We start from the raw sequence: 25,744 nt of genomic DNA, 5'->3' as shown, positions 1-25,744 counted from the left end.
CCCTTGGCTGCAGATACGGGCACCAGTTTGGCAACCCAGCTGGGGTCTGTGCCGACGTAGAAGGCAACATCATTGTGGCAGATGAACAGCACCGAGCAGTCCACCTGTTCCCCAAAAGCGGGTCTCCCATCTGCCTGGTGTCTAAGGGGCTGCGGAAGCCTGCAGGAGTGGCTTGTTCCAACTCTGGGCTGCTTTTAGTAGCAGACTCTGGGGATAATTGTGTCAACGTTTTTAAATACCGTGTGAGGCCCCCCTATAGTCCCGATAATCCTTGGGCTGCCAGTGGCAGCCCAAACCCAACTCCTAGATAGGGCTCAACAGTTCTGCATTGAAACCATTTATTTCAGTTACTCCAGTTTATTTATTTCAGTTAATCCAGTCCCCTGTGTGATTGACTTACAGTGACATCTGCTGGCAGAGACAAGAACTAGGACCCCAGAATTCTACCTGAGTTATTTGGATTGGGTCACTTCCACTACAGTAGCTTAAGGTGTGTCATGATTACTCAGAATTCCCTCTCATCCCTCCTGCACGTAAACGCTATTCCCTTCCAGATGCTAGTATAGCTATCTGTCATCAACACATACCAATCTCAGACTGGCTGGGTCTTCACATTTATGGCATCAAGGAAGATGGTGTGAATTGAGAATCAAGTCTAGGTCAGAAACAGGGTAGCATTGTCCACTGTGTGTAGTTCACAATAGCCGTCATCAGGATGGAGTTAAACATTAAAGATAACTGATTATTTGTGGGTCAGATGGTTTTGTTTGGCCTTTATGTTTTAGACAGTACCAAGGGCATTGAGTACACTGCACATCCCATTGCTGGAAAAATATTCACAGAAAGCAAGGAGTTCAGAATAGAGACACTAAAAAGATTACTGTCTAAGATCACCAAATTTCTATAGTGATCGTGATACACACGCACACACAACCAGGACTGAGCGCCCCACATTTGTGCAGCGAGCATCCCACACACATACAATAACACACACATACACAACTGCACCATGGGGACTGAGTGTCTCACACTTTTGCAATGCGCATCACACACACACACACACACACACAACTGTCATTGACTACCCCATAGTCCTGTAGTGACTGTTGCACAGACACACTCCACAACTGGCACTGAGTGCCCTACACTTGGTAGTGAGCATTGCAAACCCCGCAGCTGGGGTTGAGCCCCACACCTTTCTGTCCTGCCACAATTGCCTGCCACCTTGGACAGCCAAGAGCAGGAGTCTTTGAAGCGCACACACGAACCTTATCAGCAAAGGGCAACATGCTGCAGAAGTGGTCTGGGAGGGAAGGAAGAGGGTGTCCCACCCAGGGGCGGTTGTGTGGGTTACGGTCATTTCACAGCCCTCCCCAGGCTTTGTAACTGACACACTGGTAGCTGGAATAAGCTGTTCAGACACCACTCACTCCCACATCACCCAGGCCATGGTGGAGTTACTCTTTCACCCCAGGTGAACCATGGAGAGGACTTTCTCTCTTGCACAGCCAGGGCACCCACTAAGCTGACATACTTTGGATCAGATCCCAGGCCCCCTCCCAGTACCAGAACAGGATCAAAGAAGATGGGGAGATGGCCCAGGAAGAGCTAGACAGGTAGCTAGGTGGCATAATATGGGGAAGAAGAGATTATGAATGGCCCCCCTCACCACCTCCACATATTATTGTTAATCATGTTTATTACAGCAGTGCCTAAGGGTCATCCAATAATGTACTACCCATTGTACTAGGCACTGTACAGACACAGTCCCTGTCCCAAAGAGCTCACCATATAACTAGACAAGACAGATCCGGGGTAGGGGATGCATAGAATATAGAATACACCAGCAGAGTGAACAATGTGCTGGCAGCAAACAGCATTTTACCAGGAGTGCCATGGATTTTTTTCTGGGTGGGCTTAGATAGGAGGAGACCCACTAGAGGGAAAGGAAAGCAAAGGGAGAGGGGATATGGAAGGGAAGGGGGGCGAGGGGACAAGGTGTGGGAGAAGAGGGTAAGGGGGCAGGGGAGTGAAGCTGAGGTGATGAGGCCAGGAAGGAGAGGGAGGTTTGGCGCAAACAGCCATTCATGCAGGGCAGAGAAAGTCCACTCAGAACTGTAACGAGTTCTCTGAGATCCCTGCTTTGGGATGCTTCTGCTCCTACCAGCTGGAATCTCTGGCTGGCTCCTCTCTGCAAGCTTTTCCCCAAAGCCACTTGAGGGGTGGGGCAAGAGGGGAGGCAACACCCGTGTCCTCGTTTCCCCCAGAGTGTGTTGGAGAGTCTCCCTTGCACAGTTCTGGATCTAGGGGAGACGGTCCTCAGTGCTTAATTTGTAATGAAAGAAGTGCCAGGGATCAAGCAATTTTTTTTACTTTCATAACTGATGCAGCAAGCCAGAGGTGCCGGGGCCCTGAACTGCCAAGCCCAAAAGTGCCGGGGCTCTGAACTGTCAAGCCCAGCAGTGCTGGGGCTCTCAACTACCAAGCCCAGAGGTGCCAGGGCTCTGAACTCCCAAGGCCAGAGGTGCTGGGGCTCTGAACTGCCAAGCCTAGAGGTGCCGGGGTTCAGCCTTGGCAAGCCCTGGCAGAAATTAAGCACTGGTGGCCCTGACTGAGCCCATTTTACCCTCTCCCCCACAATGCAGCACGTTCTCCCTAAAAACATGTTCTACCACCCACTCCCCAGTGACATGTTCCCTGCACCTTATCCTTCCATTCCCTAGAGATCTGAACCCCCAAATACCTAGCTATTTTTCCCTTTACTCCCCAGTTATCCAAAAGTCCTGTGTATTCTCTGCAGTCCCTAAGCCAGGCCAGCCTTCAGAAAGGAGTCCTGATCTGGGGTTCCAAAGACATGATCACTTTTTGAATGCATGTACCAGTCCTAGCCAGTCTGAGGAAGTGAGGATGGGGGTGGACTATGTGTATATGAGGCAGAAGGGGTGTGAGTACGTGGAAAAAGCTAGTGGGCCAAATTCGCCCCTGAGATAACTCCATTAGCATTAATAGACTTACACCAGTGGCCCTATTCACCCACCACAAGGTGAGAGCAGCTCCCTTGAGGTCAATGGGAGTTACTCATACCTTTTTGGGGGAGGGGAAGAATGGGGCCCTAGGGCTGAAGTTGGCCCACTAGCTTTTTCAGGGATTCAGACAGTGTTACACCAATTGGGTCCAGCATTTGAAGAGTTAAGCCAGGCAGCTTGTCCTTATCAGTAGGCTCAGCCTGCTGTAGCAGAGCAGTTACAGTTTGATTGTAGTGCACTCACTGCTCTCACAGGCCTAGGAAAGAAGCAGGCGAGGGGGTAAGTTCTCTCACAGCTGTCCCTGCCTGAGTTTCCTCTTTGCAGGGCTTGATACACTCATTTCAGTGGAAGTTAGAAGCCTAATACCTTTGAGGATCTCTGCTCAGGTGGATGTGGCTGCTAGGGCATCCCTCTCAGTTTGCCAGTCCTCTTAGTTCCTAAAATATGGGGGAAGAAGGAATCAAGAGATGCTGATAGAAAAGGAAAGAACAAGACTGGTCTAGTGTCTTGGGGTGGTATTCCACCCTACTATGCAGGAGAGACCTAGGTTTTGCACTGGGACTCCTGCTAACATGACTGGGGTGGGAACTGCTGTGGTAGCAACATGCATGAGAAGCTGAGAGGAATGCACAGAGGTAGCCGGGCTGGGTCACAGGGCAGTGTGCTGTGCTAACAGCATAGGGCACAGCTGGTTAGAAAACTGACATTTTCACGGCAAGAGAGAGACGATAGCTGAGGTTTTTATTGGACTAACTTCTGTTGGTGAGAGAGACAAACTTTTAAGCTTACACAGAGAGTACTTCTCCCACCTTGTCTCTCTAATATCCTGGGACCGACACTGCTACAACAATCCTGCATTTTTCCCTGCAATAAATTTTTAATGACCAATCTTCATTCTAAATGTTTTGGTTGATTGTTTTTGGTTTGAATCAACACTTTCCTGTGAAAAAATTCATTGTTTATAAAACCATATTTTGGGACAGGAAAACTTTATGCACAAAAAATGCTGACAGCTGTAACTGTGGGATACCTGCTCCCTAAGACAGATCTCCCCATGTGCTTGCCTCCAGAACCACAATCAGCCTTGTTACTGTAACATGGTAGCCTGCCCCTTTAAGAGCCATGTAGCCTGTGGCTAGCCAGCCCTATTCAATTATCAGACCCAGATGTTGTAAAGGGTAAACATGCTCAACTAGCAGGAGCTACTGGAGGGAGATGTGCTCCTGCAGTAGGTTCTGGAGCATAGGAGGGGAGGTAGAAGAGAAGGATGTATTGTTCTTTCAGTCTTGGCAGAGGCTGGGGGAAAACTCTGGGAGCTTTATGGGCAAAGAAACTGCTCTCTTTTGGTGTTTTGCCTATTTTGTGTTTGAGTTAATAAACTGAGCCCTGCAGGAAGGGCCTGAAAGAGACTTAGGTGTGGCAGTGAGTGTGTCCTGGGCTGGGGAGATAGGCCAGCAGCCTACAAGCCTGTATCCAGGAAGCTGCTACTTTGGAGAGTTTGAGACTTTACAGATTTGGGCACTGGGAAGGCATGATGTTTATATTAGAATGCTTAAGATCATGTTGTGTCAGTAAATCACATTTCAATGTGAAGCTGGCATGACACAGTTTTGCCAGATCCTAGCATTCAAAAGTAATGTTAGCTCCTCCCTCCCTCCAAAAAACATGACTCGCTTAAAAATTGTGAGGTTTTTTAAAATAAAAAAAAAACAACCTTCAAAAGGTATTTTTGTATCTGCCTTCTGGTGTTTGAGACTTCAGGGTGAAACTGAGTCACATTTTCAGGCTTTTCTCTGCAAGCATCGTGGCTAGAAATTTTCTTTTTCTTTTCTTTTTTTGTTGTTGTTGTGTTTTGTTTTGTTTTAAATAAAAGGTGAGATTTATATCGGTTTATAGATCATAAGGCCAGAAGAGACAACTGTGATTTCCTAGTTTAACCTCATAAAACAGGCCAGAGGACTTCCTTGAATTAATTCCTGTTTGAACTAAGGCAGATCTTTTTTAAAAACATCCAGTCTTGATTTTAAAATTGCCACTGATGGAGAATCCACTGACACCTTTGGTGGTTAATTATCCTTACCTAAAAATTTGCATTTTCTTTCTAGTCTGAATTTGTCTAGCCTCGGTGTCCAGTCATTGGATCTTGTTATACCTTTATCTACAAGACTAGAGTGTCAAATATTTTTTCTCCGTGAAGGTAATTAAGCTGTGATCAAGTTACCTCTTAACCTTCTCTGTGTTGAGCTCCATGAGTCTATAAGGCGGAGTCAGGAAATCACTTGTCTCTATGATATGGTCACACTGATGATGCAGTGTCCTCATGCTGTGAGAATGTCATGACACAACAGCAGGATGCTGAGGATCAATCTAATAAAAATGGGTGTGACCCCAGAAATGATGCCTGCAAGGACTTACATGCTGTTAAAACATGTCCATGGCTGACAAAAAGATAGGACATTGCATCATGATGTGGTGACACAAGGGCCAAAGTTGTGGAATACTGATCTCCAGGGGACAAACTTTTGAGTATGGTAATCACAGCGCTCACCAGGGCTAGCATTTCAGACCCCCAATGAGAGAGACACTGAGGGGAAAAGTGCTGGTAAATTCTACCCATTTGCTCAGCACTTAAAACACCCACAAAAGTAGCATATTCGATGCCCATGGTGTGCCCCTATGGAGAAGATATGCCCCATGAGGCCAATTCTCACCATTTTATGGGTGGTGTTTCTTAAAGTCCCAGCTCCGGGGGGGTGGTTTGTTATTGCATGAGAATGAGAATTTGGGGGGGGGGGAGGAGGGGTGTAAAGGAAAGCTTCTAGCCCTCCTGGTTGCAGAGAAAAGCCTGGAAACATGCCCCAAGTGTGGCCTAAAGGTTCAAAAGGCTGCAGCCAAATCAAGGACCCCAACTTATTATTTTAAATCCAAGCTCTTGACTTTTGTGGCCTGGTTTATGGTCATTGGGAGTGAGTGATGCTGGTGTTATCAGGCCCCTGGCACCTTCCTTTTGGCTAGGTGCCTACAGGCATCCCGGCCAGGGACAATGTATCTGTTGCCTATAGAGGGGCTTTGGGGGTGAAAGATGGCCCTGGGGGCCGAAGTGAAGTGCTGCAGGGTGCCTGCTCCCCTTGCCAAGGCATCATGAGTGGGAGGGAGCGGAAGCTGCTGACCCTATATTAACCACACACTCCCACCCCACTCACAGATCAGGCCCCTCCTTCTAGTCTGGGGAGCCGGGGTCGGGTACCGTATGCCTGGGGGGCTGGAAGGCTCCCCACCCACCCCACTGTGAGGGGGTGGAGCGCTGCAGGCAGCGGAATCTTAGAGCCACGGCTTCCGGTACCTGCCCGGGACGCATTGGGAACGGACGGCACGGAGTTCTGCGAGCGGCAGACCGCGTCTCCTAGCAACTCGCCAGCAACACCCGGAAGTGGCTTGAATGTCACGAGGGTCCGGCCCGCCGGCTGTTTGACTGGGGTAGGAGAGGGTCACTCCCTGCGGTGGGGGGCGGAGGAGGTGCTTTTTGGGGGTGAAGGCGGGGACTGCAGGGAGGGGAGCTCGGGTGGAGACGGGGAGGAAGTCATGGTGGCGAGGCTGCAAGGGAAGGAGCAGGAGGGGTCACACTGTGGGATTGTGGGAGGAGGCAGTGGGGGTCACGCTGGGGGATTGTGGGGGAGGGGTCACACTGGGAAGAAGTCACGCTAGGGGATTGGGGGCAGTGAGGAGAGGTGGTGTGGGGGCAGGCAAAGGGTGGCACTGTGTGGTGTGAACTATGGAGAGAAGTAGGGTGGGCTTACAGTGATGGTGGGGGCTGGAAGAGTAAATACAGTAACTCTTCACTTAACATTCTAGTTATGTTCCTGAGAAATGCAACTTTAAGTGAAATGATGTTAACCAAATCCAATTTTTCCCATAAGATGTAACGTAAATGCAGGGGGTTAGGTTCCAAGGACATTTTTGGGGGACAGACAAAAGGCATTATATACTGTACTGTGGTTGGGAAGTGCCCCTGGATTACCCCACACAGGCACACCCTGCTGCAGGCAAGGACACTAGGAAGCACCTTTGCAGCAGCAGTGGCAGCTTCTCCGAGAAGAACAGGCTCCAACTTTGCTGGGAATGCTCCAGGTCTGCCTCTTCCTGTCCCCGCTCCACTCCAGGCCCACCTCTTCCTACCTCCATTCCACCTCCTTTCCGGAGCATGCCGCATCCCCGCTCCTTCCTCCTCACCCCCAAAGTCCTAAGCGCCACCAAACAGCTGTTTGATGGTGCTTAGGACTTTCTGGGAGGGAGAGGGAGGAACAGAGATGCAGCGCTTCCCCACTCATCCCCCTCCCTCCCAGCGCTTCACGCATAGGATTTTCTAGGAGAGAGGGAGAGGGGCGGAGACACGGCGCTTCCCCTCTCATCCCCCTGCTTCCCAGCATTTCCCTGCCGCCAAACAGCTGTTTGAGGTGGGAGGGAGACAGAGAAGAGGAACTTGTGCAATGCTCCCTTGTAAAGTTGCTGCTCTTCCACAGAATTTTACAAGCAGTGGACAGAGCAGGCAGCCAGACGACGTTATAAAGGAGCATTGCACAACTTTAAATGAGCATGTTCCCTAATTGAGCAGCGATGTAACTTTGAAACAATGTTAAGCGGGAGGACATTAAATGAGGAGTTACTGTATGTGGAGTATATTCGTTGGGGAGGGGTTATTGTAATCTGCTCTCCTCTGTTTCATTGCTCTGATGAAGGGCATGTCTCTCTCTCGGGTCCTTGCACTGTATCCTCCATTCCCTGATACTGGCAGCTCCCCTGTATGCTCTGGCTACCCGGATGGGATCAGAGACACTGAGCACCCACGGTCAGGCTCCTTCACTAGGAAGTTTAGACTTGAAATTAGACGAAGGTTTTTAACCATTAGACGAGTGAAGTTCTGGAACAGCCTTCCAAGGGGAGTAGTGGGGGCAAAAGACACATCTGGCTTCAAGACCAAGCCAGATAAGTTTATGGAGGGGATGGTATGATGGGATAGCCTAATTTTGGCAATTAATTGATCTTTGATTATTAGCAGGTAAATATGCCCAGCGATCTGTGATGGGATGTTAGATGGTGTGGGATCTGAGTTACTACAGAGAATTCTTTCCTGGGTGCTGGCTGGTGCGTCTTGCCCACATGCTCAGGGTTTAAATGATCGCCATATTTGGGGTGGGGAAGGAATTTTTCTCCAGGGAAGATTGGCAGAGGCCCTGGAGGTTTCTCACCTTCATCTGCAGCATGGGGCACAGGTCACTTGTTGGAGGATTCTCTGCACCTTGAGGTGTTTAAACCACGATTTGAGGACTTCAGTAACTCAGGCATAGGTTAGGGGTTTGATACAGGAGTGGGTGGGTGAGATTCTGTGGCCTGCATTGTGCAGGAGGTCAGACTGGATGACCACAATGGTCCTTTCTGACCTTAAGTCTATGAATCCCCTGTGCTTCAGTCCTTTCTTAATCTGCACAGATCCCATGGTCTGGTGCTTCCCCTACCTCTGGCAAGCTAAAGCCATTTGAGCTTGCGACAAGAACCCATTAAAACAAAGGGGCTGAAATGCCCCACAAGTGATTTCCTCACCAGAATGAAATACTCTTGCAAGAGCCATGCAGTACATATATAGCCATGAAGGGCTAGTTAAAATGAAGCCCAGTGAGTGAGCCTAGTTATTTCTGCTAGCCTGAAGGAAATTGCAGGGTACACCAGTTCTGTGCTTGTACATATTCCTCCTCTAGGCTGGCACTCTGCTTTAGATGCTAGCTAGAGAGTTTCCTCTGCCAATGGCTCCACAGCTTGTATGCCAGTTCTGGAGGCAGAGAACTCTCCTGCCTGTTGTAAGCTAGGAGGCAGCTTGGTGGCAGCCAGCTCACAGAGCAGTATTTGAACAAGGATCTCTCTTGCAGGGTTGGAAGTAGGGTTTGTGCTCATGTGGTACTAGCCTGACACCCCTGTGGACTGAAGTTCTTGTATTCATCTCCAGAGTGGGTACAATCTGCCAATGTTTCTCGCTCCTGTCCTGGACAAACCATGTCTAGGGGTGAGAAGGGAGTTCAGGCTCATTCGGTCTTTGGCCCCTCAACTGAGAGAGATGACAAGGTGATTAAGTGATGCCAGGAGATCACAACATATTTCATAGAGGCCACTGAACCTCCAATGACAGTAGCAGCTTTCACTCACTTCCAACCAGTACTGGATTTGAGCTGGCAACACTGTAATGCTCTATGTCCGTTACCAGAACTCTGACCCAGCCAGTCCTCTGGGAATGCTTTCTCTGAAGCTTAGAACCCTTAGGAAAGAGTCAGATTTGAAAAGCAGAAAATGATACCTTAAAATATCAAAGTTTTTAATGAGTTGAGTATCAGTACCTTAACTTTTATTTATTTTTATATTAATGCATTTATTATAAGGTGTCCCCACATTTTCCATTTCCAGTATTCCAAAGGTTTTCATAGTGGCAATGTATAACTGCATTGGAAAAGTTTGGGGGCTGGGGGAAGGTGGGGACACCAAAGTAGCAGGTATCTATGAGGGAGCAATAGGCAGTTTGGGACTTTGGTAAAATAAGTACATTTGGTGGATGTTTCTGCTAAAATGATCAGCAATGAAATACTAGGTCGGGGTGGCCAAATTGAGCCTGAGAAAGAGCCAGAATTTACCAATGTCCATTGCCAAAGAGCCACAGTAATATGTCAGCAGCCCCCATATTAGCTCCCCCATCCCACTCCCACCCACCAGCTTCCCCACCACTCAGCGTCTCCTCCTCCCTCCCTGCTCTTTCTGATCAGCTGTTTCATGGCATGCAGGAGGCTCTGTGGGGGAGGAGTGAGGGCACTGCAGGCTGAGGGGAGGGGGCGGGAAGGGGTGGAGTTGGAGTGCCATGTCTCTGCTCCTCCCCCTGCCTCCCAGAAAATCCTAAGTGCAGAGCCAGGGGTTGAGCAGTGAGCACCCCTCTCCCCCCGGCACATTGGAAAGTTGGTGCCTGTAGCTCCAGCCCCAGAGTTGGTGCCTATACAAGGACCTGCATATTAACTTCTGAAGAGCTGCATGTGGCTCCAGAGCCACAGGTTGGCCACCCCTGTACTAGGTTGTGGTGACATTTAAAATATAATCCTAGTTTTCAGATATAACCTATTGAAATGAACAAGGCAGTTTACACTGCAAGTCACTGGCAATAAGCCCAGGTCTCATGAGTTTCCAGGTTGCTTCCCTGATTACCAGAATATGTTGCAGTAACTATTAACATGATGCAATTTATTTTCCTGCTGTAGAGATATTACATGTCCCCTTAAAAGTAGTATCTGAGCTCCCTCTGCTCAATTTCCAGCAGTTAACAAACACATTCAGAACTGTGTTGTTATTTATATTGATGCATAATCCAGGTTAATTTTGGGGGGCAGGAGGAGAGAGGAGAGAAATACAATCAATGTTTCCCAAATAGAGAAGGAAAAAATAGAAACATTTTACCTTCATTCTTCTTAACGGGGGTTATAAAAAGTTGAGAACAAGATGCTGTTTCATGTAGCTTTAGCATTCAATCTGTTTCTAAAATGATGGTTGAATTGGCAAGGACTCTGTGGAGGGAGAGTAGCAGAGGACACTGGAAATCTCTTGCTATAATAGCACTTTTAAAACTGCTGACACTACCTGGAAAATTTAAAAATAAAAATTCAGCTTTAAAGGTACACTGGCAGGATAAGTGTCACCATTTGAAGAAAAAATATATTTATATCCCTACCTATGCCATGTTACTAAAAATACCTTAGACTGTTAAAACAGAAACATCTACAATCTTATTCACCTTTCACTAATAATTATTTGAGGTTCTTCTAAGATCCCACTTCCTCAAAGGCTCCACATAGAAGAAATTATCCCTCTGGTCCAGGAGGGAAGGATGTAACTCTCTCTGTGGCCTATGAATGCTGCTCTTGCAGTCAGCCGGAGGGGACTGTCAGACAGCAAGGCAAGGCGCTCACTCCCCTCAGGAGCTAAGGGGACTGTCTGCTCTTAGCAACGTTCAGAGTTCTGCACCTATGTTGCTACACTAAAAATCCCCAGAAACGCACACATGCACCCTCTTCAATGCAGGTATTGAGGTGGCCTCAGCTGTTGTGAAATGACAGGGAAAATTCAGACCTGGGAGATATTTGCCTTTGATAGCAGCAGTTGTGGTGCTTGCCTCACTGCCAGCACATGCCAAGAAAACTTCACCTTTCCGCCTCAAGGGGCTGAAAGGAATTCATCCATGAGCAGTCAATTCCTACCACTGCATTTGGCAGGCTGGGGGTTATGTGACTTGTCAAGTGACTTGACTTAATTGTTCCCCACCACCCTCCCCATCATAGACAAGTGTATCTTTTCATAGCAAATTGCCAGGTGCATAGATTCAGTAGATCAGTTAAACTTTATTAAATAGAGAGAAAAACACACACACCAGGGACTTCCCTGTTCTGTGTACTCTCAACATGTTATAAATATACTGTGTATTTCTCTTTCCAATTGACTGCTCCCATCACAAAGATGCCAGCCTGAGGGATTCATGGAGTTTTCACATCCCTAGCACAGCACTGAAGGACAGAAAAGGACAACAGTCACCGGATGCTGGTTATTCTGAGGAAGCACCCTCCTTAACGCAATTATATTTCTATTAGATGCTTCAGCATTATATAAAGAGACATTGTCAGCTAGTTCAAGGCTCAAAATGTATTTATTTATTGTTAAGGTAATTTATAAAACCATAGAAATGTATTCTCCCTGAATTGGGGGAAAAAAACTGCTTTAGATTGCAGGGTGGTCAAGGACTGGTGGCAAAACAGGGATAAGAAGTGAATATAATATTTGCCCTTCTTTAGGACCTTCTATTAAAGGAATTAAATCAGACTTTAATCAGTTAAGCCTTCCAATCCTCTTGTGAAGTAGATCAACAGTTATTTTACAGGTGGAGAAGCTGGGACACAGAAGTTAAGTGACATGACCGAGATTACACAGTGAGTCGGTGGCAGAGCATATCTCCTGCTCCAATGATATAAGTGAGGATATAAGTCCTCTTGTTTCAGGGCATAAGTCAGCTTCTAATTGAAGGAGTTAGGGAGAAACATTACCCTATAGGCAGGTTACTATCCATGTCAAGGTTTCTGCTCCTTTCTCTGGGCCATGTACTGCTGGCTGCTGTCAGAGACAAGATACTGGACTAGATGGACCCTTGGTTGGAGCCTGTCCAGCAATTTGCATGGATCTCAGTGCAGAGTTATGAGAGATGATTCCAACACTTGCAAAATGCCCTTGTGTTGGAAGCTCCACTACAAGGTCATTTGAAGAGCTTGTGTTTATCAGAAATGTGCCAAGTCCCTCTTTCACCTATGATTTTAAATGCCACTTGGTTAATAGCACCAATGTCAGCTTCTTAATCTAAGATGCAGAGGCAGTTCTCAGCTCGCTCCTGAATTTGGTGTTTTGGAACTTTACTGCTCTCCTCAGCAATGGCTTTCATTAAGCTCAGGTTTTTTTCTGTGCCTTTACCCACAGTCTCTAAGTTTTATTTTTGTATTTATTGGCAGGTATTACATTCTTCCAGGATTGCTGTCATGGTTCTTAAGGTCTTCTTCCCCTCTTGCTGTGCCACAGCAGAAAGTGGCCTTTTGATTGGCCGTTGGATCCCAGAACAGAACTCTGCTGTTGTCCTCGCTGTGGTCCACTTCCCTTTTATTCCTGGCCAGGTGAAGCAATATCTCTCTGAAGTCCAGCGGGTGACTCAGATCAATATGTGTGTGCTGGGCTCATGGAGTAACAGCAAACAGGAGAAGGAAGGGGTCCTGGACAAGTTCCTGGAAGATCTCAGCACAATCTTTTCCCATGAGCCCTGGATACAGCTCAGCAAAGAGAGAGACAGCAAGTTTTGGAGCTGCTGTATCTTTCAGAAATACCCCAGCAGCCCCAAGGAAGATGAATTCATCTTAGTATATTATGACCAGCGCAAAGTAATGCTTTCACAGCTGCATCCCACCGACAGCCTGACCACATCTGCTGACCATGAGGGAAATGATGCCTCGAAACTAGGTGCTGTGTTTGACACCGTTGCAAAGAGCAAGGTACTGTTCATGACAGACAGATACGATGATGGGCCTATCAAGCTGACTCACTGGCAGTCAGAAGGAGTGGAAGCCAGTATTATCGTGGAACTGATGAAGCAGGCTTCTGTGCCTGTGTGTATACTGCTGACATTCCTGCTTTCACTTGTCTCCAGTGTTTGTAAAAGCAGGTATGTGATGCAAGATGGGGCAGCTTGTGTGCTACATTGAAACGTAGTCCAACCCAAGACTATCAGTAGGGCACAAATTTCCTGCTCAATCCCAGCAAGCAATGTGCATTGTGTTTAAAATATCTCAGCCTAGGAGGGGGTGAGACAGTCTGAGTGGCCATCAGGGACCCGTTAGCCAACTCCGAGTCAATTCCCCCACAATGAGTAAAGACCATACTGTATCTGTCTCAAAACAGCAATTCCAACCCTGAGGAGCTGCTACTGATAGTAACCCTACCCTATTTAAGTGGGAGGGCAGGGACTTGCTGTCTGTGATAGTCTCCCTAACACCCATGGGCCATCCCAGTACAAGTTAATGCTGAATGAATGATTAGCCTGTGTTGGGTTCCAGGGCATAGCAGCTGGCGGGGAAGCCCCTGACTGAAATCTTCTGTTGGAGCCACATTTCCATGGAGCTTGAGGGTAGTGGGGGTGGGATTTGAGCTGGTACTGATGCAAGGTACAATGTTGCCATATAGATAGTAACAGTTCCCTCAAACTCCAGGAGGTTTCTGGGGGAGCTGTGAGGTTTTGCAAGCTGAACTTCTTCTCATTTTCACTGGGGGAAAACCCTCTGCCTCAGCTTCATGAGCTGAACCATGGGTTCTTCCAGCCACTGCTTGAATGACAGGATGATGCAAAGAGAGCTAACAGTTCGGTGTTTCACCCCAGTAGCTCTGTAGCCAGGATACCCTAATCTCTGTTTGCTGTGAAGTGCCTCTGTAGCTGAGGAACACTGAAATGTTGGCAAACTGGGCATCTGATTCCAACTTTTGACATCAGATGGCACTGCTGCAGCCCTGGGACTGGATAGCAAGAGGTTAATAGGAGCACACTGGATCAAATACATCCTTGCTGAAACTTTGTTAACTTTACTTACCTCATGTACTGAAATGGAGTTTCACCAGGATGAATATGATGCCTCCAGTGTAACATCCTGCAAGTGCTGGCACCAAAGGGGAAATCTGAACAGACCTGAAGGAAAAAAGCTCTTGTATATAAAGCTTAGTACCACAGCTGGGAAAGCCGTCTAGTGAGATTGAGTTGTGTTGCCAAAAAGGGGATTGGTGTTCAGTGTTCAAGCTGGAAGAGGACAGTTTGATTAATCAGATTTGGATAACAGCTACTAAAGCATTCATGGACAAATCTTTTCAAGTATAGCCTCAAGCTATGGGGAATGGAATCTTTTAACAGGTTTCCAATTGTGTAATACTGTCATGAAAAATCACAGTGAACCATTTCATACAGAATGGTTTGTTGGATTTTTCTACTTGATGTGTAAAGCTGAAACTGTTATAATTTTTTCTAATTATCTGTTAAAGTCATTTTAGGGTCAAACTTAGACTTGGTGTAAGTAGATGGAACTCCATTGGCTCCAGTGGAATTTCACTATTGTAATGGGTCTGAATTCAGCCCCTTGATTATACTCATGGAATCATTATCTAGTTGGGTAGAGCACTCAACTGGGAATCATGTTCCAAGTTCTTTTTCCAGCTCTCCAATGATTCACTGTGTAGCGGTGTGGTCACCTGCTCCTGCCTTAAAAGGCTTAAAACAGCCCGGAAAGAGGGCTGTGTCAGGGAAGGAAAAGCTAGGCTGATTAGGGGGAAGCAGCCACAGCTGGCCCTATAAGAGGGCTGAGGGCCAGAGGCTGACAGACACACTCTCTAGTTTTGAGAGGGAGGGACCTGGCTGCAGGGAGCTGAGAGAAGGTACCTGGAGTGGAGCAGGGCTGGGGGAAGGCCAAGGGTGCTGGGGAGCTCCAGCCTGGAACCCCCCCCAGGCTTCAGCCTAGTGGAAGGCCACTTAGGTACTGGGGTTGCAAGGGGCAGCCCATGGGTAGGCAGAAGTAGCAGGTCCAACCCCCCCCCCCCCCACCTATGATGAGTGGCTTTTACACTGAAGTCCACCCCAGCGTGTGGGGGCTAGATGGTGACTGGCAGTAGCCCACAACTGAGGCAAGGTGGGGATAGAGGGTTGGGAGCTCTCTTGGGTGGGGAGACCCTGACACTGTCGGGTTATTGCCAGGGGGCAGCACACCAAAGACAAGGGGCACTGGGTCCTGGAAGGGACACGTGGGGCCAGCAGCAGCGGGACACCGGCCTTCAGAGGGCGCTCTGGAGGCTGGAAACGCTAATTCCATGAGAGACCAGCTGGAGGCACCGCAGGGGTGAGTCCCACCCCATGACACCCTGGAAAAGTCACTTTGTCTCTCTCTGCCTTAGTTTCATTCAGGGCCACCCAGAGGATTCAGGGGCCTGGGGCAAAGCAATTTCGGGGGGGCCCTTCCATAACAAAAAGTTGCAATACTATAGAATGCTATATTCTCGTGGGGGCCCCTGCAGCTAGATCTCCCACCTCTGTGCAGCTAGTGGCCTGTGTTCCCCAGTGCCATGCTGGAGCCTCCACGTTTATTTGACAAATAAAATTTGCAGAATTTTAAAATATTGTGTGCAGATTTAAAAAAAAAATTTGGCGCACAATGCCCTCAGGAGTAATACCACTTAATCTCACCGGGCATCTCATTGCTTAAGGCTCCTTTGTGTCAGCCTACTTGGTGCAAGGGTCATAGGGCAGTTGTAAGGCTTCTCCCCCTCCTTTCCCCCCCACTCCCCCCCCCGGAATACTTCCAGTCCTGGGCAGGGGGCATCTATATCTGGAATAGAACTGGCTCCACCAGGTCTATGCTGCCTCCAGTCAGTGAGGGCATTCCAGGGTTTGGAGCAGGGGTAGGCCAGAGAAGGGAGGACCTGCAGCCTGGTGATTCTGCATCTCTGCGAAGCCTCCTAAGAACCATTGAAGTCTGCCCCTCCAGCCCTTGCAGAGAGGAAGGTGGTGGTGGTGGTTCAGATTTTGTACAATTTGACTTCAGAGAAGCTGGATATGGCAATGGCTTTTGGCAGTCACTATTGTCCCTGCGGTAATTCCTTTTGATAATCCCTGTGGTGATAGAATTGTATTTGGTGAAGACATATGTGGTGTCCTCTCTGCCTGAGCTGCTGCAAGTGTCCCTCACTGAGGTTGAAAGATGCTTGGGGAGCTTCAGTCTGCACTTTACATATTGGATGCTAGTTTCTCCCAGGCTGTTAAAATCAAACCATGAGGTGATGAGTCTGTTATTGAAGGTGTTGGTTTTGACCTATAAAGGTCAAATGATTTGGGTCGTGGCTACTTTAAATACTGCAGCTAAGGGTACCTTAGTTACAGTCTTGTACCATAGTAGATGAGATCACCTGGGTGCTTGAGCTAACAGTTCTCTGGTTTAATGAGAAGGGGCTTCTGGCAGGGTGATTTCAGTGAAGTGATCTCAGTTCTGGAACTCTCTTCCTCGTCTTGTGCTGACAGAGACCAAGTCTGATGCTTTTTGGGGCACGCTGCAAGGCTTATCTGTCTTCCCAAGCTTTTGTGCAGTCAGTGGGTTAGAAGGGGTTATTAGTCTTGACAGGCTGGAGGATTTGATTACTGAAATCCACACAAACTCAGGGCTTTTTGTATGTTTCTTTTCGAAACTATACCTGCACACACAGATAGGATGACACAGGTCAAAATCTCATAAATGAGATTTCCGTGGCAACAACATAGGCTGCATACAGTGATTCAATGATTCAGACTTACAAAATGCCACACATTCTGTAGCCGGTACATTGATCTGAAACATAGACATCTCTTCAGCACCACCCTCTGCCTGGCGGTGGTAATTGCAGCTTAGTTTTTAGGGTTTGTGTGCAGAACTTCCATTAACATTGAAAGGTCTCCAGTGCATTGTTAAGGCCATTAGAATAATTTAATATTGGGGCAGTAAATGCCACGTGTTCCTCTTTTTAAAAATAAACTGCTTAATGGCTTCCTATTGATACTATCTGACCCTCAGAGTCCTCACTCAGTAGGGAAGCTTTGTTCCTGGAATTGTAGCAGAGTAGCAGCCAAGAGGTTCTAGTTAATGGAGCTTTCACATTTCTATGCAATCCAGATTCAAATATATTGCTTTTCATCTGCGGTATCCATCCACAGTCTTGAAACAAATGAACTGAACTGGAAAATCAAGACACTCTGTGCAAAGTAGGTTAAATTACTCGCATTTGGAACCACCCCCGATATCCACTCTCATTGCTCAGAACTTTTCCATTTAAACAGTGTAATGATATAAAAGCCAGTCACTCTGCTCCATATTAGAATTTTCTGATACATTTATAAAAAAACAGTCTGCATCCTATAAGGCTGAAAAACAAACAGGAGCATTTGTGCCAACTTGCCTTACATTGCAGCAGTAACTTAAAATCCTGGAAGTATTTTTGGTTTCTTGCTTGGATATTATTACAAATGGCAATTTCCATAGCTGATCCTACAATCACTTTATTGGTCTTTTTCTCTGTGTATGGATTAGATATAGTTTCAAGATTACTGCTTTTTCTTTCTAATTTCTTTTGGCTGGGAGTGAGGAGTGGAGGTTGGTTTTGATGAAGTTTAGTACTAAGAAAAGAGAGAGAATCAGGCATAATACAGACAGGCATTGCACAGACTTCCCCAAAACAACATTTTAAGCATCCTCTGTTATTCCAGTCCTGGGCTTCCCTTGAACAGTGTCTGAAGAATGTAGTGGTTCTGTGATTTGGACAAGCAATCGGCCTCATGGCTGAGGGGTGAAAACATTTCCTATCACCTCTCTTTGCTGCTGCATTGGGTCCAGGATTAGATGTGACATTGATCTCTCACAAAGTTCAGTTGTGACAGTGTCTCATAACAAAGGTCCATGGAGATGTCAAAGACATTGGAGAACCAGCCTAGTTTCAAAATGGCTTGTTTCTCACATTTCTTACCAGTGTTCAAAGTAAGGGGTGGAGCAAGGGAGATTTCCAACCCCCAAATCAGTTACCTCCTGGGAGGAGCTTGCAGATGTTGACTGGAACAGTGGGTTCTTAAATTTTGGCCTTCTGTGGACAACCTCATTGGGAAAGGGAAGAAGATCTCTCCCTTTCTCCTGCATTTGTAGCAGGATTCTTTGCCCCAGCAAATGTTCTATAGGACTTAATTTGTGAACCATTGGGTTAGAACATGATCAGAAAAGAAAACTCATCTCCACTTGTGCCTCATTGCATCTGTGAAGCCAGGTCTGTGAGATCAATGGCCAGTGTAATAACCTACTATGCTTTTCCTCCTCCACCTGTTCTTTCCTCTGTCACTTTGGATGTTACACCCTGATAGGCCAGTTGAACAGAAGTGCATTAATTTGGCTGTGAGATGGATGGCTGTACTGAAGAGCAGAATTATTCAGAGGCCCTGAATTGAGGAAAATGATTCAGAGTACATTGCATGGGATTCAAAGCCAGTGCATCTAACATCGGAACTAGGGGGGAGCCCGTGCCCTCCAGGGCTCTGGGTTTAAAACTGACAAACCCGCCGTGAAGTGCAACTGAAAAGGCCCAGAGGTGCACCTTCACTGAATCCTGCAAAGTTCTCAGCCAGCCTCCCAGTTACTGTTTGTGGGTTGGATTACTCTCCTTGTGGTTGGATAACTAGAATGATGTATGAATTGCAACACAAGGCACAGTTGGTATGTTATGCTGTCCACTTTTAAACACATGCTCCTGCTGCCAGACCCCAGGCTAAATTCAACCAACTGTAGTTTGGAAAAAGCAGGTGCAAGCCCCATGGAAATCCAGATCCAGCAGTGATGTGAATTCAAGAGCAAAGTAGGGTAACTTGCACAGATTTGGCATTCAGTGGGAGTGGAGAAGCTTACATGAACATACCAAGGAACTGGAAGGAGTGGATGATGTTCTTGAAAAGGCAACTAATAGGTGGGCATAGAGAAAGAAGCTCACTTACCCTTAATGTAATGTATACTGCAGCCTCCCCAGTACTCTCATGGCCAAACTAAGCTCTGATGGAAATGGGTGCAACTCCTATTGACTTCAGTAAAGAACTGACCCCTGCTTGATAATTTTTCCTGCTTAGCCATGCTACAGTCAAGATAACTAAGGCTGGGATTTTCAATGGTGCCCAATTTTCAGTGAAATTCAATAAGGGTTGGGTGTGAATAATCCCAATTTAAAAAGGTAATTAATGCAAAAAGGCCATATTGTACCATTGCTCTCTATGCAAACCGCCCATTAGTGGGAGATCTGCTGTGAATTGAGGGTAGCGTGCAGTCCTACACATACACCCTGACCCATAATTAAAATATGGAATTCAGCCCTCTCTGGAGAATGAATTTGACACAAGGGAAGCTGGTAGACTGGCATCTTTATGGGGGGCAGAGTTAAGGTAATTTGGGTGTCTTGTTTTGAAGGGCATTGCTTAGTTTTCTAATGGTAGAAGGTTTTTTAAATCTCTAATTTTTTAAAAATTATTCTGCATCCAAACCACTTATGTGTGTGAACAACCTTAAATTGACCTGAAGTAATTGTTTGGTGTGGGAATTTGTAAAAGCGTCATACCACCTGTTTTACTGGCAAAAGTATCAGAGAGGATTCCCCTTGTGTTTCTGCAGAGTGATGAAGTTTTGGCCTTTGTCTTTCATCTGGAGTAAACTCTCAACTTGTGAACAGTTGGGGCACCGACTGGAGCACCTCCAGATCATCAGCAGCAACAGGAAGGCTCAGAATCAGACCCAGCTAATGAGGTATGCTGTGTGTGTGTTCTGACAGCCCACTGAGTGACGCCTGTGACCAGCTGGAGCCTTCATCAGCAGTGTACCAACCCATTTCTTCTCTAGCTTTAAAGAAATTCAGCCTCCTCTGGCTCTAGTATAGCTGATACTGAGGTTGTGACCCAGTTGTTTTCCTGCACTGAATGGTCAGCTTGTTTTTTATTGGAGAAGCATCTTGTTTTGTAGCAGTAATATGATTTTACAGGAATATGTGGGGGTGGCTTTACTTTTTTGTGGAGTTGCAGTGTGAGAGAGACTTTTACTATCCCATCAGTCTCTTCCTCATATAATCCCTTTCCCCCCGCCCCACAACACATCTCTGCTATGCTAAGAAACATTTAAGTTCCATCCAGAAACTTAGTGTCACCGAAGCTAGCCTGGGAAACAGGACAGGGATGCACTGGCCGAGCTGCATAGGGAAAACTTGCTCTGCAGTTCACAACCTTTTTCTTTCTGAGCCCCCTTCCCCCGCCCCTGCTTCAACACGGTATAAAAACTCCACTGCCCACCTGTGCCACAGCAACTGGTTTTCTGCATACAAAAGCCAGGGCCAGCATTAGGGGGTAGCAAGATGGGCAGTTGCCTGGGGCCCCATGCCACAGGGGCCCCTGCAAAGCTATGTTGCTCAGGCTTCAGCCCTGGGTAGCAGGGCTCAGGGCCCTAGGCTTCAGCCCCATGCAGTGAGGCTTCAGCTTTCTACCCTGGGCCTCAGTGAGTCTAATGCTGGTCCTGCTTGGAGGCCCCCATGAAACCTGCTCACGGCCTCCCTGGACTCCTGGGTGAAAACCACTACTGTAGAGCCTTTGCTTTTACAGGCATTGAATTAATCAGATGAGATATAAAATCAAGGTTCCATGGCACTTGCCCCAAGAGTAAGAGTATCAATCCCCATCCCCTTATCCCAGTGTTCTGGAAGATCCATCCTCTGGTAACTGAAGACAAGGAGTGGCAGTAAACATCCAAGTAACAGAAAAACCAAGGAAACACAAAACCCCACCGTGAGTAGAAGAGGGAGAGGCAAAGATCAGAGATGGATATAGACTCCTTAAGGCCACCACAGTGCAAATCTTACTCTATGTGGTGCTCAGATACTATAGTCATTGACTCCGAGGGAATACTTAAAATACACTAATAGATTTTAAGGCCAAAAGTAATACTATGATTATTTAGTCTGATTTGTGTGTAACACAAGCCATAGAATTTCATCCAGAAACTCTTGCAGTGAGGGGGGAGTTATTCCTACCCTACAGTGTAAGTAAACATTATTTAGCTCAATGACTAGTGCTTGAACTTTTTAAAGACACCATAATAGAGGCCCAACTTCAATGTATACCCCAAATTAAGAAAAACAGTAAAAGAACTAAAAAAGAGCCACCGTGGCTTAACAACCATGTAAAAGAAGCAATGAGAGATAAAAAGACTTCCTTTAAAAAGTGGAAGTCAAATCCTAGTGAGGCACATAGAAAGGAGCACAAACACTGCCAACTTAAGTGCAAGAGTGTAATAAGAAAAGCCAAAGAGGAGTTTGAAGAACGGCTAGCCAAAAACTCCAAAGGTAATAACAAAATGTTTTTTAAGTACATCAGAAGCAGGAAGCCTGCTAAACAACCAGTGGGGCCCCTTGATGATCAAAATACAAAAGGAGCACTTAAAGACGATAAAGTCATTGCGGAGAAACTAAATGGATTCTTTGTTTCAGTCTTCACGACTGAGGATGTTAGGGAGATTCCCAAACCTGAGCTGGCTTTTGTAGGTGACAAATCTGAGGAACTGTCACAGATTGAAGTGTCACTAGAGGAGGTTTTGGAATTAATTGATAAACTCAACATTAACAAGTCACCGGGACCAGATGGCATTCACCCAAGAGTTCTGAAAGAACTCAAATGTGAAGTTGCGGAACTATTAACTAAGGTTTGTAACCTGTCCTTTAAATCGGCTTCGGTACCCAATGACTGGAAGTTAGCTAATGTAACGCCAATATTTAAAAAGGGCTCTAGAGGTGATCCCGGCAATTACAGACCGGTAAGTCTAACGTCGGTACTGGGCAAATTAGTTGAAACAATAGTAAAGAATAAAATTGTCAGACACATAGAAAAACAAACTCTTGAGCAATAGTCAACATGGTTTCTGTAAAGGGAAATCGTGTCTTACTAATCTATTAGAGTTCTTTGAAGGGGTCAACAAACATGTGGACAAGGGGGATCCGGTGGACATAGTGTACTTAGATTTCCAGAAAGCCTTTGACAAGGTCCCTCACCAAAGGCTCTTACGTAAATTAAACTGTCATGGGATAAAAGGGAAGGTCCTTTCATGGACTGAGAACTGGTTAAAGGACAGGGAACAAAGGGTAGGAATTAATGGTAAATTCTCAGAATGGAGAGGGGTAACTAGTGGTGTTCCCCAAGGGTCAGTCCTTGGACCAATTGTATTCAATTTATTAATAAATGATCTGCAGAAAGGTGTAAACAGTGAGGTGGCAAAGTTTGCAGATGATACTAAACTACTCAAGATAGTTAAGACCAAAGCAGATTGTGAAGAACTTCAAAAAGATCTCACAAAACTAAGTGATTGGGCAACAAAATGGCAAATGAAATTTAATGTGGATAAATGTAAAGTAATGCACATTGGAAAAAATAACCCCAACTATACATACAACATGATGGGGGCTAATTTAGCTACAACAAGTCAGGAAAAAGATCTTGGAGTCATTGTGGATAGTTCTCTGAAGATGTCCACGCAGTGTGCAGAGGCGGTCAAAAAAGCAAACAGGATGTTAGGAATCATTAAAAAGGGGATAGAGAATAAGACTGAGAATATATTATTGCCCTTATATAAATCCATGGTATGCCCACATCTCGAATACTGTGTACAGATGTGGTCTCCTCACCTCAAAAAAGATATTCTAGCACTAGAAAAGGTTCAGAAAAGGGCAACTAAAATGATTAGCGGATTAGAGAGGGTCCCATACGAGGAAAGATTAAAGAGGCTAGGACTCTTCAGCTTGGAAAAGAGGGGGGACATGATAGAGGTATATAAAATCATGAGTGATGTTGAGAAAGTGGATACGGAAAAGTTATTTACTTATTCCCATAATACAAGAACTAGGGGTCACCAAATGAAATTAATAGGCAGCAGGTTTAAAACAAATAAAAGGAAGTTCTTCTTCACGCAGCGCACAGTCAACTTGTGGAACTCCTTACCTGAGGAGGTTGTGAAGGCTAGGACTATAACAATGTTTAAAAGGGGACTGGATAAATTCATGGTGGCTAAGTCCATAAATGGCTATTAGCCAGGATGGGTAAGAATGGTGCCCCTAGCCTCTGTTCGTCAGAGGATGGAGATGGATGGCAGGAGAGAGATCGCTTGATCATTGCCTATTAGGTTCACTCCCTTTGGGGCACCTGGCATTGGCCACTGTCGGTAGACAGATACTGGGCTAGATGGACCTTTGGTCTGACCTGGTACGGCCTTTCTTGTGTTCTTAACTGAAGCATACCTTTTAGGAAGGCCTCTGATCTCAAATTAAATGCTCAAAATGATGATGAATTTATCATAGCTGAATCCCACTTGAGTGCTTACCTAACATTCCTCTTGGAATTTCAATCCAGCTATTCAGTCCCCCTGCGAAAACCTGTTGTGTAGTGTTCTGGCTTAGCATGGATGCTGTTTGACCCTAGAGACAGTAGTATATTAGTGGTAGGAAAGCAGTCCCTATTCTATGTATACCAGGGGTGGCCAAACTCATTGACCCTCCAAGCCGCGTACAACAGTCTTCAGAAGTTCGAGAGCTGGCGCACACGAGCTGGGCCTCAGGGCTTTAGCCCCATTCCTGCTGAAGCCCCAAGCCCTGGCAGGTGTATCCCGGAGGGCTGAAGCCCTGAGACCCTCCTTCCCACTGGACAGAAGCTCCTATCCAACCACCCCCTGCAAAGCAGAGGTCCCGAGCTTCCCTCCCCCCCAGTCTGGTAGGTGGAGAGGGCTTGCACTTTAATGGTAAAAGAGGCTTGCAAGCCACAGTTTGGCCACTCCTGGTGTATATCTTCAGTAAAGAGTCTTGATGGCCTTCAGAAATGAAAAGCGCTATGTAAATGAAGCTGGTGATGATAGTTATCCAAACACGAAACAGCCTTCTTCCTGTGCACTAATTTTGTTCTTCTTTCTCCTGAATGCAGGAAAGCCAACATCTTTGTTTCTCTCTTCATTGACATGGCTCTGGGAATACTGCTGATGTCCTGGCTCTACAGAGAGAATCGGATTGGTCAGCTTGCCGACACTCTCATCCCAGTGGCTGATGTAAGTCTGCCTGGAATCGTTTGTACTTAATCTCTTGTGTAGAAAGTGAAGAGCAGTTCATGCTTGTGGTAATTGTAGAGAGGCAGGGCCTGTGCATGAGGATTTCATGCAGAGAAGAAAAGCATTGACTGAAGTCACAAAAATTAGGTCTCCTCAAAAGCGATTAAATCTTCAAACCAAACCTGTTGAGACTAATCAAATGTAACATTGCTCTCCTCTGAGTATCCAATGAATACAAATTAGATGTTTTCTGGAGGGCACTTCCTGCTCACAAGGTAACAATTACATCATGAGCACAGTAAATAACTTTAAGGGCTGAAGAATGGAGTGCTTATCTGCCCAGGACACTTTTATTACAGAGTTAACAGGAAGTGCCCTCAAGCTGTTGTTCTAGTGGGGTATCTGGGAGGGGGGAAAAGTTAGCCCAATTAGGTCTCAGAAATCATTAAACTGGGAAAAAAACATGAGAAGCTGAGGCAGCTAAGTTTGGTGAGAGCATGTTGGTGTTGAGTTCTGAGGGCAGTAGCTAGTCAGGGTAGGTAACACTGAAATTCTCTCTCAAGTGTACTAATGATAGATTGGGGAATTCACCTTCTCCTGTGCCATTCTCCAACCTCAGGCCCTAAATGGCCAGTATAAATTACCTAAGAATGAGCATGACACATAGCATCCTGTTTTTCTGGCACTAGGGACTTATCTACAAGGATAATTAGTGCATAGCAGGGCTAGTGCACTGTATGTTCACACCCCAGCTTGCTGTGCACTAACTAGCCATGTAGACGAGCCCCTAATTTCTTATATTTTGAATGTGTAATTTGAACATACATACAACCTTCGCGCCAATTTAATTTAATTTAATTGTGTGTGTGTGTGTTGTCCTGGGAACATACTGTGTTTGTGTGTAAATTATTATCTAAGTAGAATTTACCTTTAACAGGTAAAGGACCATTTTGTCATTCAGTAGAGCTGCAAAAAAACATAAAATGTATGCATCTCATAGACTTTAAGGTCAGAAGGGACCATTATGATCATCTAGTCTGACCTCCTGCACAATGCAGGTCACAGAATGTCACCCACCCACTCCTGTATCAGACCTGTGTCTGAGCCATTGAAGTCCTCAAATCATGGTTTAAAGACTTCAAGGTGCAGAGAATCTTCCAGCAAGTGACCTGTGCTCCACGCTGCAGAGGAAGGCGAAAAACCCCCAGAGCCTCTGCCAATCTGCCCTGGAGGAAAATTCCTTTCAGACTTCAAATATGGTGATCAGCTAAACCCTGAGCATGTGGGCAAGACGCACCAGTCAGCACCCAGGAAAGAATTCTCTGTAGTAACTCGGATCCCACCCCATCTAACATCCCATCACAGATCACTGGGCATATTTACCTGCTAATAATCAAAGATCAATTAATTGCCAAAATTAGGCTATCCCATCATACTATCCCCTCCATAAACTTATCAAGCTTG

General features: G+C 46.3%; 1 protein-coding gene across 4 annotated transcripts in view; it reads left to right on the top strand.

The window, feature by feature from the left end:
• Positions 1-3,248: 3,248 nt before the first annotated feature.
• Positions 3,249-25,744, top strand: part of PIGQ (phosphatidylinositol glycan anchor biosynthesis class Q) — an 82,785-nt gene continuing 60,289 nt past the window's right edge. For 2 of the 4 annotated variants that reach the window (XM_039492249.1, XM_039492247.1), the window contains exons 1-4: positions 6,375-6,503; positions 12,599-13,299; positions 19,829-19,960; positions 24,160-24,280. In XM_039492249.1, the coding sequence (XP_039348183.1) occupies positions 12,626-13,299; positions 19,829-19,960; positions 24,160-24,280 (927 nt within the window). In that variant the 5' untranslated portion in view covers positions 6,375-6,503; positions 12,599-12,625. Of the gene's footprint in view, positions 3,306-6,313; positions 6,504-12,598; positions 13,300-19,828; positions 19,961-24,159; positions 24,281-25,744 lie in introns of those variants that run through there. The other 2 variants (XM_039492248.1, XM_039492251.1) reach the window with 2 other exon arrangements.

Source organism: Mauremys reevesii, linkage group 10 (genome assembly GCF_016161935.1).
Source record: "Mauremys reevesii isolate NIE-2019 linkage group 10, ASM1616193v1, whole genome shotgun sequence".
Classification (NCBI taxonomy): domain Eukaryota; kingdom Metazoa; phylum Chordata; order Testudines; family Geoemydidae; genus Mauremys; species Mauremys reevesii.
This window is presented reverse-complemented; position numbering and strand designations above follow the sequence as displayed.